This window comes from Chionomys nivalis, chromosome 4 (genome assembly GCF_950005125.1).
Source record: "Chionomys nivalis chromosome 4, mChiNiv1.1, whole genome shotgun sequence".
In the NCBI taxonomy this organism is placed as follows: domain Eukaryota; kingdom Metazoa; phylum Chordata; class Mammalia; order Rodentia; family Cricetidae; genus Chionomys; species Chionomys nivalis.
Window position 1 is genome coordinate 93,254,795 of NC_080089.1, and position 20,260 is coordinate 93,275,054.

The 20,260-nt window shown below is 37.1% G+C and overlaps 1 protein-coding gene across 1 annotated transcript in view; it reads right to left on the minus strand.

The window, feature by feature from the left end:
• Positions 1-20,260, minus strand: part of Rasa2 (RAS p21 protein activator 2) — a 107,828-nt gene that overhangs the window by 56,102 nt on the left and 31,466 nt on the right. Inside the window, exons 4-7 of the mRNA XM_057767331.1 lie at positions 19,372-19,466; positions 6,948-7,024; positions 2,105-2,188; positions 600-672 (exon numbers count right to left, since the gene is read on the minus strand). Coding sequence (XP_057623314.1) covers positions 600-672; positions 2,105-2,188; positions 6,948-7,024; positions 19,372-19,466 — 329 coding nt within the window. The remainder of the gene's footprint in view (positions 1-599; positions 673-2,104; positions 2,189-6,947; positions 7,025-19,371; positions 19,467-20,260) is intronic.

Consider the following 20,260-nt stretch of genomic DNA (forward strand, 5'->3'; position numbering starts at 1 on the left):
AGGCAGCTAATGATGCACCTTGGTGGTCTAGTGGTTAGGATTTGCTCAAGGCAACTGAATATCTTCCCGAACAAGAAATATCTACAGAATAAATTAGATTAAGGAAAACTTAATGATATAAAGGTCTATCAGGAAGTGCTTCATACTCTCAAATGAGTCTTGTATTTGGTACATTTGTTAATATTTTCCTTTAGAAAATTGCCCTTTCACAAGGTATGAAACGCAGGCTTCATGATTAGTTCAGCATTAAAGTCACCTGGGAAAAGATTTCAGATCTTCTGAGTGGTAATGCTTGTTTTTCTAGATATTTTAAAACAGTTTGTTCAGAAGAGTCGCTATGTATCTGGGGACTGGAGAGTGTGGGAAGGAAGGGTCCGGAGGAGGTGACAAGGAGGAAGACTACTGGATAGGTGTGACTCTAGCCCTTCCCATTTCCAAACACCCAGAGCTACATTGTTACACCATGGATCTACTGCTTTCTGGACAGAAAGTATTAGTTACATTAACTGATAAAGTAATTACTATGGCCATGGTTTACAAAATTAAATCAACTAGAATTCTATATTAAATATGAATATTTATATAAAACAAGAAATTACCTCAAAATAAAAGATTTCATTAAACTGCGGATTGCTTGTTTTCTTCTTTACTTTTGTCTTCTTTTGGTCATTCCTGTTCCAATGTGGTAGAGTTTTACCTTGTAGAACTTAACAGTACACAATTATAAAACAAGCTATTTCCAACCAGGAAGCCTGACCTTTGCCTAAATGTTAGGATGACTGAGGGAAGACGATAGTTTGCATACTGTGTAAGGGGACAAAAGCCAGTGTGTCCTCACAAATTCAAATCGAATATCTATACACAGGATACAAGTTTTATGTATCTATACAGGCCAAGATTAGATTACCATCTCCAAGGCTGTGAGAGGTTGATTGCCACAGTCTTTGAAAGTTTTAAACACACCCTACTACATAAACAGAAAAAGTGGTAAGCAGAAAGGCAGTGAGACTCAAACTGCCTTTACTGGTGTTGGAAACACCTGGGGAACATGAAATGTCTCTTAACTCAGTTTACTTCTGGGGTGCAGCCATGACAGTGACTTAAACAAACAAATACTAATTCTCAAGTGAATATACAAATTCTGAGGCATTTATGAGTAAATGTTCAGGGAGTCTAGTGTCTTTAGTCAGACTCAACCTAATGTGAATGTCTTGTGCGATTATAGCATAAAAGCAAAATCAACTGTGATTTAAAAAAAAAAGTTTCTACTAAATGTGACTTTAAAAGTTCCAATAAAGAATGTGTTCATGAGAAGCCGGATGGTAGTGGCCGTGGCGTACACCTTTAATACCAGCACTATGGAGGCAGAGGCAGGCAGATCTTTCTGAGTTCAAAGCCAGCCTGGTCTACAGAATAAATTCCAGTTCAGCCAGGGCTACATAAAGAAAGCCTGTCTGAGGGAAGAAGAAGAAAGAAGGAGGAGGACGGAGGAGGAGGAGGGAGAGGAAGAGGGGGAGGAGGATGAGAAAGATGAGGAGGAGGAGGAAGAGGAAGAAGAAGGAGGAGGAGAAAATAATTTGCTCATGAGAAAGAAATCATTAAACAGAAAACAAGAACATTCTCCTAAGTTTCAGTATATTTCAGTGCTTATCATCAATAGGCTGGGCTTGAATACAGGCAGCCAGGTATATATGACTTGAGGTTTTTGTTTTAGACCCTGATGGCCTATAACTTGTCATGCAGACAAGGGTGACCTCAGATTCACAGAGATCCACCTGCCTCTGCCTCTCAAGTTCTACAATTAAGGCATATACTCCCCATTGCCTGGCCCAGGCATATATTTTAAAGTACATTTTACAAGTATATAAAATTGAGGTTTTTCCCATAGTCTAGTAAATACATAACTTATCTGAAATGACACCCAGAATCTTTCTGCAAAAACAGAACTTAAGTTGTTTACCAAGAATACACTAGAATTTACTGAAATATCTTCTTTTAAAGCATTATTTTATGTCATAGTTACTTAGCATTTGACCTAAGAACTTTACAACTTTTAAATCCAACTTTAAACTTAAAAACCCAATAACAATTCAATAAACTTTACCTAGAAGGGCCAATTAGGGAAACTGTTGCATAAGGATCACAACTTTGTCCATTTATGAGGGGCAATCCATGGCATGCCTTGATGCTAAGGTAGAATAAAAGAGATTTTAAATTATTAGAGTCAAGCTAACATCATAACATATTATCTCCCTCCACCCTTTGTCTTCTCATGGACTGGGGACAGCACCCTAAATTCACAAGTACAGGGCAAGTGCTCTGCAACTGAGCTGCACTCTCAACCCTAAAACATTATTGTTAAGTGGAAATCAACATATTCAAAGGTCTTAAACTCATTTACCGCTTTTGCAGTTCCAATACACCAACTACTCCAAATGATATATTTGCTTATTTACATGATTATTTCCCAAAGAGAAGTAAACAGTAATGACACGATCAGTACTCAGACTACCATGCCACATTTCTTCCTGGTAAATACCAAGGTACATTTGTGGTTTGATAATATATCAAAACTGCTGTGGCTTCTAAAAAGGAAAAGAAAGTCGTGTAGCCTTGCATGAGAAACTACAAACCAGGCCAGTGCCATGGTACCATATCCTCTGCGAAAGCATGAATGACACACAAGGAAATGGTTGTGGTTTTTCTTAAAATCTGATTCATAAATATAGGGCACACTTCACACAATTCTGTAGTCTTTCCCACAACATTCCGTAGAAAATGTTCTAGACTATAAACACTAAGGCCATTCAATCCACTTTATGGATTGTAGTTGTATTTACAGAAAGCACACAACAATTTAATGATCTGATCCTCAAAGTTTCTTAGTAATTATTGGTTGGTTGGTTTTAATGTCTAAGTCTTCATTTCCTGCTGCCTAACAGAAGCTCATGAATGCTGCTAAGTGGCTTTTTTTTTCATTTTCTTTTTTTCTTTCCAAAGAGCAACACCCCCGGTTTCTCTCCACACTCACTCACTGCTAATGGGTGAATTGCAAACGGAGCACCGTCATAAAGAGAAAGCTGAAAATAAGGCTTACATCTCCTACCTGGGCATCAAAAATCAAATTCAAAAATTCTGAAACTAGGGCTGGAGAGAGACATGGCTCAGTGGTTAAGAGTACTGGCAGCTCTTTCAGAGGACCAGGGTTCAATTCCCAGCACCTACATAGCAGCTCACAACTGTCTGTAACTCCAGTTCCAAGGGATCTGACACCTTCACACCAATGCACATAAATTTAAATAACTTATTTTTAAAAAAATTCTAAAACTAACCAAAAAAGCATAGACGAAGGAAATATTTTAGCGTTTATATTTTCCCACCAAGGAACTACCAGTATTCTTATGTGGCTGGTGGGCCTCTTACTAGCTCTGTGATATATGCTAGTCTCATCTATCTTTGACAAAGCTTAAAGCAAATTATTATCAGAATGAACTGTATCCAAGGAACTTAACTGACACCTACAGAACAACTCAAGTACATTCTAGGAATACAGAGTATTTAGTGACTTCACTGTGCAATGTAAATAATAAATATGACTTATTGTGAAAAGGAAAAGGTCAACTAAAACAGAGGCAGAAATGTCAGAAAATATAAGAGTAGACAAGGACACTTAAAAATTTTACTTTGTAGCATACAAAGATGGAGAAAACCTTTAAAAATGGAGGTCTAGAGATAGAAAAATGTAAGGTCTGACATAAACTGTGGAGAGGAGCTGAACCAACACGAGAATAAAAGAATTCAGCTTTAGATGTGTATAGCTGCAATATTACATGACAATACAGTGGATATGAGACTAAGATTCAAAACAAACAGGTTGAATGTACAAGGTACAGACAATCTTAGACTTTGGAATAGTTGTAAAGATAACATATAGAGTTTCTGTAAACCCAGTACTCAGTGTTAACCAATATAAAACTATTGTAATCAAGAAACTAACATTTACTTAATGTTACTAATGCCAATTAATCTATAGATGTCAGACAAATTTTGCTAAGATCCGGGATGCAGTATGACATCCTACACTACATTCAGGTGCCATGTCCTCTTAGTCTGTCACCTTGGGATACCTGCTTTCGTATTGTTTAATCTGAGTTTGTCTGGTATTTGCTCGTGACCAGACTGGGATTAGAGATCTTGGTGTCTTTTGCAATACATAATATCAAGAGGTGCTGGATGTCTCATTACTGTGAAGTAGTATCTCTATAAGATAACCTTATGGGGAGATTCTTTGAGATTATACAAATATAAATCATACTTAGGCTGACATACTTAGCATTCCTAGATACTTCCTCATTCTACTATATTTTATCTAGCTATTTATTTCTATCTTATATGTGTGAGTGTTTACCTGCATGTATGTACACCACCCGCATGTCTGTTACCTGTGGAAGTCAGAAGAGGGTGTCAGGTCCCTCTAGAAATGAAGTTGTGAGTCATTAGTGAGTAATCTAGACTTAAAAATGTCCTTTGAAAGGATTCCATCCAATCCTCCTTAGCCCAATAATCAAGAAAAGAGCACCGGGAAGACAAAGTTTTATAAGCTATCCATACAAATTTCTTTAGTCATGTAAGATGTAAACTATTGTGGAAAATTGTGTGAAGAACACAAAGACCTCTTTGCATTACCTTTACAACTTCCTGCAAATCTATTGTATCAAGTTAAAATTTTTTTTTAAGGGGCTGGAGAGATGGCTCAGTGGTTAAGAGCACTGGCTGCTCTTCCAGAGGTCCTGAGTTCAATTCCCAGCAACCACATGGTGGCTCACAACCATCTGTATTGAGATCTGGTGCCCTCTTCTGGCATGTGGGCATACATGAAGGCAGAATGTTGTATACATAATAAATACATAAATCTTTTAAAAAAATTTAAGTAAATATTCAAAATTGAAATCTAGTCCCCAATCTTAAGAGTGTGAAGCTGGGTTTACTTAACCAGCATGTGCATTGATTGAGTTATCTGGAAAAAAAGGGGGGGGGGGTTGGGGTTTTAAGTTTGGCTCAGTGGTAGAATTTAACTGTGTGTGCCTGGCACCAGGAAACAACATTAGAAAGAAGACTCACTACTATTATAGTCAACAATGTGAATGAATATCAAAAGGAGTATACTAAGTAAAAATAAGCCAGACACAAAAGACCACATGTATTGTATGAGTCTATCCGAATGACATTCAGGAAAAAGCAAAAAGCCACAGAGATCAGACTGTGATTGTCTTAGAGCTGGGTGTGAGGAAGAGGGAATTGAATTACATCTATGAATGCCTTTTGTTATAATTTCTTCTTTTGAAACTATGCTAATTGTCTACATTCTCAAAAATAAAACCAGGAAACTAGAAAGATGGCTTAGCAAATAAAAAGCCCTTGATTCTCTTCCAGAGGACCCCAGTCAGGTTCCAGGTACACATACCAGGTGGCTCACAACAACCTCCAACTTCAGGGGTCCAACACTGCTGACCTTTGCAAACACTTAGACATGTGTGACATATACCCACACAAACACACACGCAATACACATAAATAAATAAAAATAAACAAATATACCTTAAAAAAAACCCTAGGCCAACAAGGACTAAATCAAGAAACCTAAAATGGTATGTAAATAAAACAAACTAATCTAACAGTACTTCAAATGACTATAACAACCAAACTCAAGCAGGAAAGGAAGTAGGCTGTTAATCTAGGGGTAAAATCTGCAAACAAATCTTGGAATGTCTTTTTCTTTTTCTGTTGAGAAAGGGTCAATATAATCCTGGCTGTCTTAGAATCTCTATATAGACTTTGCTGCCTAAAACTCACAGAGATCCACCTCCTCTGATTCCTGAGTACTAGGATTAAAGGCATGCACCACAACACTTGGTTTAGATCTATTTTTTAACAGGCTAACTATAGTTGAAAAATCAATAAAACAGAAACCATAAGCAAGTAACAACAAAATTTTACTGTTTTTATTAAATCTGTTTAAAAGCTTTCTATTATGAAATTCTTAGAAAAATGCTGTAATAGATATATTGTTTTGGCAATTCATACATACATGGCAATCTCTTAGTCTCTTTTTATTATTTATGCATCAAGACAGCTAATAAAAGCAGAAAAAATTAAACATCTAAGATCATATGTAATATCAGTCAGTACAGACTAATACAGAAAGGCAATGCCTTAAAAATTGGGGGGGGGTTCATCATTAGGAGAGTAAATTATAGTTTGGAGCATCAATAGGTAAGTAACAACTTCTCTATTTCCTTGCTCTGAGGTATATGGGTATGTACCTGATAATTTCAGGGTTATTCAGTTATCAATTGAGGCAAAGAAACAGGGCTCCAGAATGAAGGAGTCTTGGTAGTTTGCTGGTAAACTAGGGTACAGGACTGAAGGGGAGGGAAGAAGTAGAAGACTAGGCTAGAACAGAAATTTTACAGAGCAGTCAGACCATTAAGAATGATAAAGAATATCAAACCTGCAGGAAAAGTGCTGGCAACCTTAGGGGGTCCACTTAAGAGTGTCTTGTGTCGTGTGTGTGTGTGTGTGTGTGTGTGTAGTGTCTTGAGTTCTTCAAAAAGATATCCTCTAGAAACAATATCCAAGTCTCCAATGCTAGGAAGTCACGGGCTCTTGCCTATGACATTGACATACCATAATGCTTATAGATAGAGATGTGTCATTTAACCCACAATCAATAAAAATTAGTTAAGTACATAATGACTTGCCATAACTTGAGTGGACCAGATGAAAAATAAACTGGATTATCAGCTTGGTAAAGAAATGTTAGATGAGAGTTTCATTTTGAAGTTTCTGAAATACTTAAAATAGTAAGTTGGTCTAAGAATGTAAAATAGAGAATTATTTCTAGGTAATTTAGGCAAAAAAATAAAAATAAAAAAAGATATGCTTACTGTACAACAAGCTGCTGGCACACAGTTCCATTCTCTGTTATCAGTTCATTCAGTTTTAATTCAAGGTGAACTTTTCCCTATGACAAAAAAAAAATCATCAACTGAACAGTCTATTTTGCTAACAAAATATTACAATATACTTTTGTCACACATATTTAATTACCCACTAACTACTCTCACATGGCTCTGCATATACTTAGTTGTTAAATGCCTAATAACCAACAATGTATATATCAAAGATCTGAAAGAAAACAGTCTAATACCTGCATTAAATATAACACACAAAAATTTATGAACTTTATGCCCTGTTTACTAAATGTTTATATACCTCAATGACCACAATTTTTCCTTAAAAATGGCACTTATGTTTTTAGAAAAATTAAAAAGAAATTAATTCCTAAAGCAATAAAAGTAAATTAAAGACAGTAAGAATCATTTTTTTAAAACTTCTATCAATTACTAAAGATCAATTTAATATCTGTTGTCTTAGGGGGTACTATGGGAGCAAAGGGGAACAAACAGACGTCTTAGACACAGTCACTACTTATGAGTTCACAAACCAGGGATACATCAATTAAAGAGTAACAATACATGACCAAAATCATTGCTAGAAGGATGGGAATAAAACAGAGTTCTCTCCGACACACAGCTGTTAAGAGGTGGGTATAAAACAGTTTAGTAAGTTTAAAGGAATTTAAGCTGTCAGTTTCCTCAAAAAGAGAGTTAGGAACAACATAATCTAGAGCTTGGTTATCTTTTCCCTTCACTGGCAACGAGCAATTCTAAACTGGTTAACAGTGCTGCACTCCCTCCAACAGCTGACAAGACAAATTCTCATAGCGCCAAGTGGGGTTCTTGGGATGTGATGTCTAGCGGCTGGTGAAATGAGTGATCTTATCAGAGGAAGGGTATTTACTCTCTAGGTATGGCTTCTCTTCAGAGCCCTTTTAGACAACTGTTCAAAGAATCTAACCTGAATCAGCTTTACTGCTTTATGGGGACTTGTCTTGCAAAAATGAATCTCAGGACCATTAGCTATGAAGTTCAGGAGTAGATGAATAATACGTGACAAACACTAAATAGTTATGAGTCATAATACAACAAAGGTCTGAATTAGAGAGCATGAAAATTAAGTTCTAAAAAAACAAAAGGCATCAATGAGTAAAATCAGCAGTTATATAGAGCTGGAATTAAACTGAGAAACAATCCAGGAAAAATCTAGGCACATACTGATATAAAATCACACATATCTTACAAACTATGTCTTTCACCATTCCTGCATTTAGCATTCACAACCTCTGTGTTTCAAGACTGGCCTTGAAGGTCCACACTACATAGTAATTTCTAGTATTACTCAACTGGAACTTTAAGTCACATGTTCTGTCAAGCCAGCACGTGTGTGTTACTTTATCCAGAAAGGCAGTTTGTACAACTGAGCAAATATCTGCATATTAAAGCAGTTTCACTATTTTAAAACACGCATTTTGTAGTCCTACAAATGTCTTTCAGAAAATGTCTAGAATCTACTGTACTTCTGAGCCAATAAAAACCATTAAAATAGAGGGGAAAAAGTATTCACAACTAAAGTCACAGTATGTAATCTGAGAAATAAAAGATACTTAATGAAATTCTACCAGGAATTATTATCATTGACTCATGCCAAGCTAGTATATTAATTATTCCTACTAACGGTCAAGAGAACATTCCTTTGGTATTAGTTAATAACATGTTAACCTGGTCAAGAAAATACTGAAGATAGGACAGATAGATACATATTATTAGGAAGGAACACTAAAACTAAAAGACAGTTTATAAATTAAGAAAATTATAAGTTTTTGTGGTTTTTTTTCGAGACAAGGTTTCTCTGCAGCATTGGTGCCTGTCCTGGAACTATTGTTTGTACACCAGGCTGGCCTTGAACTCACAGAGATCCCTGCCTCTGCCTCTTCTGTGTGTGGTCACTGGCACACCATGGTGCTGTGTGGAGGTCAGAGGTTGTCTCCTCCCACCTTTAAATGGATTCTGGAGATAAAACTCAAGTTGTCAGGTTTGTGTTGCAAAATGTTTAACCCACTGAAGCATTTTGCCAGCCTTCACTGTCTACGTTCATAAAAAGATAATAATTGGTTTATAAAAAACAAAAACAAAGACAGTTACAGCTAGGTAGTGATGATGTACACCTTTAATATCAGCACTTGAGAGACAGGTGAATCTCTGAGTTGAAGGCAAGCCTGGTCTACAGAGTAAGTTCTAGGACAGCCAGGGCTACACAGGGAGCCCTGTACCAAACAACTACAAAATCAATTACTAATATGGTACATAATGTTAACCTGAAAACATATACGTGCAAATTACTACACCAGTATCCACCAAAACAATGAGTATTATTGCACTGCCTTTAGTAAAGAAAGTGAATGTAAATTTAAATTACACAAAGCTGCTTTTCAGTGTTAAAAAGGCAAAACTGCACTGAGCATAGTGTTGTTACCTGTAATCCTGGTACAAGGTTAACATACACTATATAGCCAATCGTTGTCTCTGGGGGGGGGGGGGCGAATATGTGAACAATTTAGAAAAATTAGTGTTCCCTGATTATTTTTACACAAAATTTCTTACATATCTCATCACTGTATAGATTTGGATTATAGAAAAACAAATCTCTGTTTTATAGAAAGTGTACTCATGAGTGCAGCAAAACCTGGTATTGCCAGCTTTATAGCCAGGGATAGTAGCTTTAAAAGGCCATATAACCCAGATTTGGTTAATGAGACAGAAATAAAGTGGCCAGTGCCATTCTATAATTGTTTTCTTAACCTCCCCCCTCAAAAACCCACAGCCCCAAATTATTTCCTATGTGTTTTACATTTCAATGCTCAGTAGTCTATCAAAAATTATTAAACAGTTGACAGAATAAAATACGTGTGTGTATGTGTGTGTGTGAATAGCAGATTTTAATAAGAGTGGGAGTTTAAAATAGCTGGCTTAATTTTTTTTAAATCACTGTTTAGACCAGGTCAGCATCAAATTTATAATATGTACCCCTGGTTTTTTGTTAATATTTTTATAATAATTATTCTTTTACATGCCGACTACAGTCTGTTTTTTTTTGTTGTTGTTTGTTTTTTAAACAGAAAATAAAGTGAAAAATCCAGTAAATAACTGGGAACCATGAAAAGAATTTAGTGAAAAATTTAGAGCTCAGTAATAAAGTAACTGAAATGAGATGTATTTAACATCAAATTGGCTGCAGCTGAAGAGGAATAAAACAGAGAGGCTATCAGTAGAAAATACAATAAATCTCAGAGAAGGAAAAAAGCATAATAGATATGTATATATCCTGATATCAAATAAAAATACATGAAAATTTATAAATAGTTTAGAAAAACAGAGGTACTCAGGCAAAATGCAATGCATGAAGACAAAATCCTCTCATATTTAAACAGTCTTTAAATCGTGAACATTAACAATTTTCTTACAAAAACAACCCAGTATGTTTCAGGGTTGGTGAGGTGCTTCATGACTAAGAACACTGGCTGCTCCTGCAGAGGACCCCGGTTCAATTCGCAGCACCTACATGGCAGCTCACAAGCATCTGTAACTCCAGCTCTGGGAGACCTGATGCCTCTTCTGGATTCCAAGAGCACCAAATACGCACATGGTCCACATACACACACACACTCATGGAGACACTCACAGACACGTAAAATAAATAAAGCTAAAAACAAATTCAAAACAACTTGGTATGTTTCAACTGTTTTAAAATCTTAAGAGGGGCCGGGCGGTGGTGGCGCACGCCTTTAATCCCAGCACTTGGGAGGCAGAGGCAGGCGGATCTCTGTGAGTTCGAGACCAGCCTGGTCTACAAGAGCTAGTTCCAGGACAGGCTCCAAAACCACAGAGAAACCCTGTCTCGAAAAACCAAAAAAATAAAAAAATAAAAAAATAAAAAAAAAATAAAATCTTAAGAGGGGAGAAAACAATAAAAACTTATATGGTTTCTGACAGATTTTTGCTGCTTGCTTTTGAGATCAAGTCTTGCTATACTGCTAAGCTGTCCTGAAGGCAGAGTAGCTACTCTTCCTGCATAGCCTCCAGAGCAGCTGAAATCATAGGCGTGCATCACCACGGCAGCTCACATAGCTTTGTCTATAGAAACTGCCTCTGTACACAATTCTGGACACGACTGCCTGTCACATAAAACACAAAGTTTTACTTTATAACATCTTTTACATTTGTGGTGAGTTTTGTTTTTCTCTTTGAACAATAATAATGAGATAAAGGTACAGTGGTGCATGCCTTGAGTTTCAGCACTCAGGAAGCAAAAGCAAGAAGATCTCTGAGTTTCAGGCCAGCCTGGACTACACAGTGATTTCCAGGCCAGTCAGGGCTACATAGTGAGACCTCGTTCCAAAAATAAATAAATAAATAAAAATTAAAAAAGAGACAGAATAGCTCATTTCTATTTCTTCCCATGTACAAATAAAATGAAGTTTTCAAAATTAACCTATAATAATAAATTATGCTTTTATATTCACGATGCTTTAATTGAGCATGTGCTTAATAAACTAGTATAGATTTCTTAAATGGTTGTTTGAAATAGTTTTAAAACAAAGGCCATGAACAAAAAGTATGTAAAATTCAGTAACTTATGGTATAATGCAGATGGTCAAGATCATCCTGTTAGTTAAGACTTAATAATTGCACCAAAAAGATATAACTAATATTACATCTGGCATTAGATCTGGGTTTGCTATCTGTGTAAGTCGTGTGGGACACCAGTCAGAATTAACATCTATGTAAAGTGTGTTCTATATCATGGTACTTAAGAAATAAAAATGGAACCAAGCTTAAAAGCTGTGAGTTCCAGCAACTTTGCAGCTAAGAGGATGGCTGCAGGCACTGAATCCAAACAAAATTTTCAGAAGGCACCGGCACAAGCTGAACTAACTTCACTTGTATGGAAGAAAATACAGAAAAAAGACACCAAGTGGCACACAATGACTATCCAAATCATAACCAGGGCTAGAACCTAAGGGGGAAAATGCTTTAAAATGAAAGAAGCAGTCAGCCAGAATCAGGACCCGATTAAAAGTCAGGGAAAGGAAGGACTAGAAAAGCCCACTGAACTTAGTGGCATAAAGCCCTAAGTAGTGAGAGCTGTCAGTGCTTTCCCTGGGACTCACTGTAGAGTTGAAGGCATATTTTAATGGTTTAAGAGAATAGTTCAACGAAGAGGGGGAAATGGCCAAAAAACAGAACCAAGAAAAGAATTCTGTGTTTGATTAAAAGGGTAGAAAAGGGCTGAAGAAACGTCTCCATGGTTGACAGCACTCACAGCTCTTGTAGAAGACCCAGGTTTGACTCCCAGAACTCATGTGGTAGCTCACAACCACTTGCAACTCTGTTCCAGGGGATCTGATGCTCTCTTCTGACTTCTATGGGCTTTGCACACATGTGGTACATATACATATACTCAGGCATAGACACACATATAAAATATTCTTTTTAAAAAATTTAAAGGAGCTGAAGACATGGCTCAGCAGTTAAAGAGTAATGGCTGCTTTTGCAGAGGACCTGTGTTTAATTCCCAGCACCCACATGGCGATTCAAAACCATTTGTAATTCCAGTTCCCAGAGGTCCAACACTCTTCTGACTTCCACAGGCAGCAGGCACACTTGTGGTACAGATATACATACAAGTAAAACATTAACAGATATAAAGTTTTTAAATTAAAATTCTGTGCAAAAGGGTAGAAAATGCACTTATTAAATACTGCTATCCTGAACTTCTGAAAAGAAAATAACTACAATCAAAAAGTAGCAATATTAAAGGCTAAAATATTTAAACTGTTTCAAGAACTAAACTACATTTATGCACGTCACTTCCTGTGTCTTTACAAGCAAAGACAACCCTTTACACTGAGATCCTCATTTCATAATGGTCCTTGGGGAACAACCATCAGCAATGATTTGAGTTTCAAAAACTCATTGGTGGAAATGATAGGAAATTAAACATCTTCCTCTCTGAGATAAAGATACTAATCATTTCGTCCACTCAAGCCCTTAGACAAAGAGGACTAACCCAAATTCCAGAATGTACTGCCCTATAATGTTTCCTTGAACTATATCAAATTTGACTTCTGTGGATAGTGACACAAATTCAGCCAACTTCTCTCTGCAAATTCTAAGATCTTTGAAGATGAGGAAGCTGTTTAGCACAGAGACTCAAAGATGAATACTGCATTTTTTAGAGTCAATAAAAGAGTAAATTCACAGAAAGAAACAAAGGAAGAGATATGTACTCTCATTAGACATACAAAAAGAATGGGTGAAACCTTATCTTTAAGAATCTTTAAATGTGGCAGAGGAAGTAGCTTGGTTGGTAAAGCATCTACACATGCATGAGGACGGGTGTGTAAAAAGATGAGTGTCTAACCACATTCTAAATATTTGCCCTTACACTCACAGATAAGTACAGTACTCATCAGAAATCTCAAGGAAACTTCTCTTTGCAACAGACTAGGACTATTACAGAAAACTATAATCAACAAAATGCAGAGCTGCAGAGCCCAGTCCCAACAGAGACATCTACAATACAATTCCTTTATCTAAGGCCTGGGGTCATTGTGAAAGAGGGGGGTGGAAAAATTGTGAGAGCCAGAGGATCAGGAGTTTGCTGTGAAACTGTGTCTACTAGTAATGCTAGAAAGTACGTCCCTAAAGTTTCACCAACAGACAGCTAATGGGGCTTGGGGTGAGGGTAGCCCAGGAGGCCCCAACCCTACACAAAGAATTACAGCCACAGAAGGAATGCTGACAGCAGGAGAAATAGTCCTCCCAGGAAAGAGCATACCAACTGGTCATCTAACACCAAATGATGGGCTCTGAAAACACACATACAGGCAGCATTATACATATTGGGCAGGCTGTAGTTATGAACTTAAGAATACATGCATATACAAAGAAACATACATATATATGTACACATATGTGTATACGTAAGAATAATTAATGAAAAAAGAAGACATGCCGGGCGGTGGTGGTGCACGCCTTTAATCCCAGCACTCGGGAGGCAGAAGCAGGCAGATCTCTGTGAGTTCGAGACCAGCCTAGTCTACAAGAGCTAGTTCCAGGACAGGCTCCAAAACCACAGAGAAACCCTGTCTCGAAAAACCAAAAAAAAAAAAAAAAAAAAAAAGAAAGAAAGAAAAAGAAGACATAAATTTGAAAAAGAACAAGGAGAACAAGGAGGGATATATGGGAGGGCTTGGAGGAAGGAAAGAAAAAATGTAATTATATTATAATCTCAAAAATTTAAAGAAATAAATTTTTAAAAAAATAGAGATGATATTGTTTCCCTATGCTAGAGAGGTAGAGACAGCCAGATCCCTGAGACTCAATGACCAGCAAGTCTAGCAAATCAGTGAACTTCAGGTCTCAATGAGAGCCCCTATCTCAAAAAGCAAGAGAGGGTTTGAGGAATGACACCTGAGGTTATTCTTTGGCCTCTACACGCACAGGCTCACATGCACATGGGCACCTGCACATGCATACATCCATCACACACAATTCCCCCGTAAGACCTCTCAATCTTTTCTCCCCACAAGAATAAAGTTGTTAGAGTAAAAGAAGAAAACACTAACTATTCACTCTGTAAAATGCAAAGGGAAAGAAACATAACATGAAAAGCAAACCATCAGTCAGTGGATCTCAGTGCCACCGCCTTCGCCTGCACTGCTGCAGGGTGGGCCTCCTACTACAGGGGACACTACACAGTGTTCCTTCGCCACAGCCCCATATAAGAACTTTCTCTGTGGCAGCCAACCATCTTAGGAGAATTTAAAGTCACTTCAAAGATCACTTTTAACTTAACTGAATTTTTATTTTGTCTGCTACTGTCATGTCAGAACCTAACCAATTAACATGCAGCTTTTATGCAAATGCCTGGTGGCTAGCTCACAGGTACAGGGAACTTCTTGCAATTCACCTTTTCAAAGCTCCCCCATTACTGAAAGGCAGCTCGGCACAGTGATTAGGAGACAGATCTCTAATGAAATCAGTTTTTGTGACTGGAGAAGTCAGAGCATCTTTTAATTCTATTAAAATAATCTGTAAAATGAGGTTAATACTATCTACATCTTAAGGAACTTAAATGACATGATGCATATTAATTACTCACTGTTGTTCTTAGTACATACTTTTATAATTACTAAAAGTAATAATTAGATTGAAACCTGGCTAAATTCACTATCATCACTTTCTACATTGTCATCTATTTTTATTTTTTCATTTTTAAAAAAAGTTATAAAACATACAGGATAAACAAACATTAACAGACTAGGCTTGTATTAATTATGGGCTGTTTTCATATCTTCAATACTTACAAGGTTAATGTGGTATTCTCAGATCGGTCTGTGACTAAATAATCATATTCCCAAAGATATCATACTGTCTTAAAAAGTATTATCCATGCCTCCCACCACCTACAGCATTCTTCTTTTAAAATCTATTTTAAATAACGGGTAAATCTTGCTAATTAGCATTTAAGATAAAAATTCTGAAAAGGTTAATGACTAATGGTCATGAAACCAAATAATACTACAATTTAAAATGCCAATACTATATACAAAACATAAATGCTACTTCAAGTATTTTCATGTTTCAGAGGTGACAGTTTTATATATATACTGTCAAAAGTCTGTGCTACAGCATTAGTTTCCAGTGTCATCTTCAAGTATTACATAAAGAATACTCTATAGAGTACTACATTTTTAGAACAAAACCCTTAAATCCTTCAGAAAATTTATGCTGGTCAGTAAGAAAGCATTCAATAAACAAACTGTAAGGAATCTCTGGAGTAGGAGGGCCTTCTGTCTATGTGTTACTTTCATTGGTTAATAAAGAAACTGCCTTGGCCTTTTGATAGGACAGCAGCTTAGACAGGCAGAGTAGACTGAACAGAATGCTGGGAGGAAGAAGAGCAGAGTCAGGCAGACGCCATGAAGCTCCGGCCCAAGATGGACATAGGTTAAGATCTTTCCTGGTAAGCCACCACCTCGTGGTGCTACACAGATTATTAGAAATGGGTTAATCAAGATGTGAGAATTAGCCAATAAGAGGCTGGAATTAATGGACCAGGCAGTGTTTAAATGAGTACAGTTTCTGTGTAATTATTTCGGATGTAAAGCTAACCGGGACAAAAAGCAGCCTGCGCTTCCCTATAACAACAAATAGCCTAATCTATTTCAGATCAAAATCTCAAAGCCCTTTATCTTTCCTTTTGTTCAAATTATTAGAAAGATTAGATGGGTACAGTGATGCCTGCCTATAATCCCAATACTAGGGAGGTTACTAAGGTGTGTAGAAGCCAACCTCAGGTACAAAGTGAGAGCCATCTTCAAAAAGGTTAACACCATACCCAACTTCTTATGTGGATTGTATATGGAAAATGTATTAAATCATGTATAAAAAAGAAAAAGTAAACTGGCAATTTTGTAAGGCTACATTAGAAAGCACCTGTGCTAGCTAGTTTTCTGTCAACTTGATACAAGCTAGAGTTATTTGAAAGGAGGGAACTTCAACTGAGAAAATGTGCCCCCATAAGATCCAGTTGTAGAACATTTTCTTAAGTAGTGATTGATGGGGGAGGGTCCAGCCCAATGTGGGTGGTACTACCCCTGGGCAGGTGGTCCTGGGTTCTATAAGAAAGCAGGCTGAGCAAGTTATGAGGAGCAAGCCAGTAAAGCTGCATCACTCCATGGTCTCTGCATCAGTTCCTGCCTCTAGGCTTCAGTCCTTTTGAGTTCCTGCCCTGACTTCTTTTAGTGATGAACAGTGTCTTAGTTTGGGTTTTACTGCAGTGAAGAAACACCATGACTATGGCAACTCTAATAAAGAAAAACATTTAATTGGGGCTGGTTTATAATTCAGAGGTTTAGTCCATTATCATAATGGCAAGAAGCATGACAGCATGTAGGCCGACATGACGCTGGAGAAGGAGCCGAGTGTTCTACATCTTGATCTGCAGGCAGCAGCAAGGAAATGCCATACTGGGCCTAGCTTGAGCATCAGAGAGCTCAAAGTCCACCCTAAGTAACCCACTTCCTCCATCAAAGTCACATACTCCAGCAAGGCCACAGGTCCCTAATAGTGCCACTCCCTACTAGTCTATGGGGCCATTTTCATTCAAACTACCACAAAAGCAATATGGAAATGTAAGCCAAATGAACTCTTTCCTCCCCAACTTGCTTTTTTGCTCAAGGTGTTTCATCAGGGCAACAGAAACCCTAAGTAGGACACCACCAGTTTGACTGGTGGTAATAAATTTACATTTGTATATAGATTAACAGGTTTTTGTTTGTTTGTTTTAAAAACAAGAATTTATGCAGCCTAGCTGGCCTTAAAATCCTGCCTTCACTTCCTCAGTTCTGGGACTATAGGCTTACCCCATGAAGCTCAGTTTCTGTGATACTGAGGCTCACACCCAGAGCTTTGCACTTGATAGTCCAACACTCTACCAACTGAACTACATACAACACAGCTCAAAACTAATAGTTTTAAAGTATTCTTCTCATGCCATATGAGTCAAACTGGTGAGTTTTATTCTCATTTTACAGAAATGAAGCTAAAGGTCATTAAAATAACCATATAAAAACACCCAGTATCCCAGCACTCGGGAGGCAGAGGCAGGCGGATCTCTGTGAGTTCGAGACCAGCCTGGTCTACAAGAGCTAGTTCCAGGACAGGCTCCAAAACCACAGAGAAACCCTGTCTCGAAAAAACCAAAAAAAATAAAAAACACCCAGTAAAAGTCTTCTGATTTCTAATTTCAGTCCGTTCTACCTCTTCACATTGCTTCTCACCTGGGTCACTGACAAAGCTATACTATTGGGATCTGAACAATGCTTATGGTCAGATGCAAAGAATGAATATTAAAATGGGGTATAGTACATAAAACAAAAAGAACTTGGCTATATTTTGTACTTAAGGAATTTTAACAAACAATACTTATTTTTTTGAAAATTGAATCACAGAGATTGCATGAAAGGTTATGAGGAAATGGAGACACACTTTATTTGGAAAGTATCTGTGGGTATGTTTCTTCCCCCTTGTCTTAAAATCTGTTTGAGTCCTAGTGGCAAATTATAGCCTCCATAGGAGAAGGACTCCTGATTGCAGTTATGATCTTAGAAACGGTTTTACAATTGTTACTGTATTTAATAAATAGGGTTACAAAAAGAAGATTCCCTTAGAAGTATTTTCTAAATCATAGAAACTCAAGCTTTCTAGAAACTTCAATGTACATTTCTGTTCACATCAAAAATGTGATTTTGATTTTGGGAAGAGGAAAGAAGAAACTAATAATTCTACCTTTCAAATAAAAAGAAGTGAACAGGAAGGGGGAGGTAGGAATAAAGGCTGTGCATTGCAGATCCCCCCATGGTTTCAAAAAGTAACATTTTCTGGCTACCCCCCCACCTCCATCTCTGTTTCACTCTATTATTATTTCTTCCCTTTATCTCAAATAAACTCCACACTCAAACTGTCAAAAAAAAGTAACACCTTTTCCAAGTCTAGTTAATTAGAAATGGAATAAAAGCATCCAGATAAGAATAAATAAAATCAGACTTCCACGCATTCCCCTAAAGGTTAGAGTTAATAAAACAACTTTTCCTTTAAAATGTTTCATCTTTAAAAAATGCAGTAATTTGCTACTGGGTCTCAGAAATGAAGAAAATGTCCTCTTGCTGAGTGTGGTAGCACACACCTTTAATCTCAGCACTAGAAAGCAGAGGCAGGTGGACCTCTATGAGTTCTAGGCCAGCCTAGGCTACATACTGTGTTACAGACAGCCAGGGCTACATAGAGAGACCCTGCTTCAAAGACAAACAAACGAAACTACTAAACTATGTATATACACATATTACTTTTTCTTATAATTATCAATGCACATCAATTGTACTTTTTAATGGATATCACTGTGGCATTTCTAACTATGTATATATTGTACTTTGCTCATGACGACCTTTAAATGTCTGTTAGATTTTTATTATTTTGTGGTTAGTCCTCTATGAATGCATGTATGTACATGTGTATTTATGTGTACAGGTGCCATGAATATGTATGGAGGTCAGAGGTGAGAGCTGGTTCTCTCTGTTCACCTTTACAGGGATTCTAGGGATTGAACTCAGGTCATTGGGCTTGGCGGCAAGCACCTTTACCTAGTGAGCTATCTCACCATTCATACCTAATTTTTATATCTGCATGGAAAAGCCACTTCCTTCAAGCTCTCTATTACTTGAAGGTCTATAATATGTGGTATTAGAACTTAAGGTATAACAAATTCTAACTGTATAAACTAGTATAATTAGTTGGTTTTCATTCATTTTCTTTATGTCACAGTCTCTTGCAGGTTTTAACTTACCTGAACTTCTGAGTTCGAGTCAACAGGTTGCAGTGAAAACCAAGTTTCTTTACCACTGTGATTACACAAGTCTTCTTTTTTGATGGCTACTTTTCCTACAGAAAATTAAAAAGATGACAAGAAAACATATTTTATACAACCTTATGACCCATTAGCAGTATTATATACTTTGTGGAAAATACTTTAGAATTGAATATGTTGATATAAAAATCAACCACCACCCTTTCTCTGAAATAGGATGCTGCTATGTAGCCCTAGCTGTCCTGGTACTTGTTATATAGCTCAATATAGACTTGAATTCATGGTGATCCTCCTGCTTTATACTTCTGGGTGCTGGAATTACAGATTTTATTTATTTTTTTAATTTATTTATTTATTGGAGATAGGGTTTCTCTGAGTAACAGTCCTTGTTGTCCTCAAACTCTCTTTGTAGACCAGGCTGGTCTCGAACTCACAGAGATCCACCTGCCTCTGCCTCCCAAGTGTTGGGATCAAAGGCGTGGACAACCACTGCCTGGCTGTGAGTACAGAATTTAAAAACCTATTTCTACAATGTACATTCCTCCTATACCCTAAAAGAGAAATGTCTTATTTTTGTTTGTTCATTGGTAGACCCTTTTATGAGTCTGAATTGGGATTAGAAAAACAGCCATAATCCCAGCACTCAGGAGACAGAGGGATCTATGTAAATTTGAGGCCAGTCTACACTACAAAGGGAAACCCTGTCTCAAAATACCAGAAAAACAAAAGAAAGAAAGGAAGAAAGAAAAGAGAAAGAAGGAAGGAAGGAAGGAAGGAAGGAAGGAAGGAAGGAAGGAAGGAAGGAAGGAAGGAAGGAAGGAAGGAAGGAAAATCTGAGTTGAACTTTAATATAGTTTAGCACTTATTT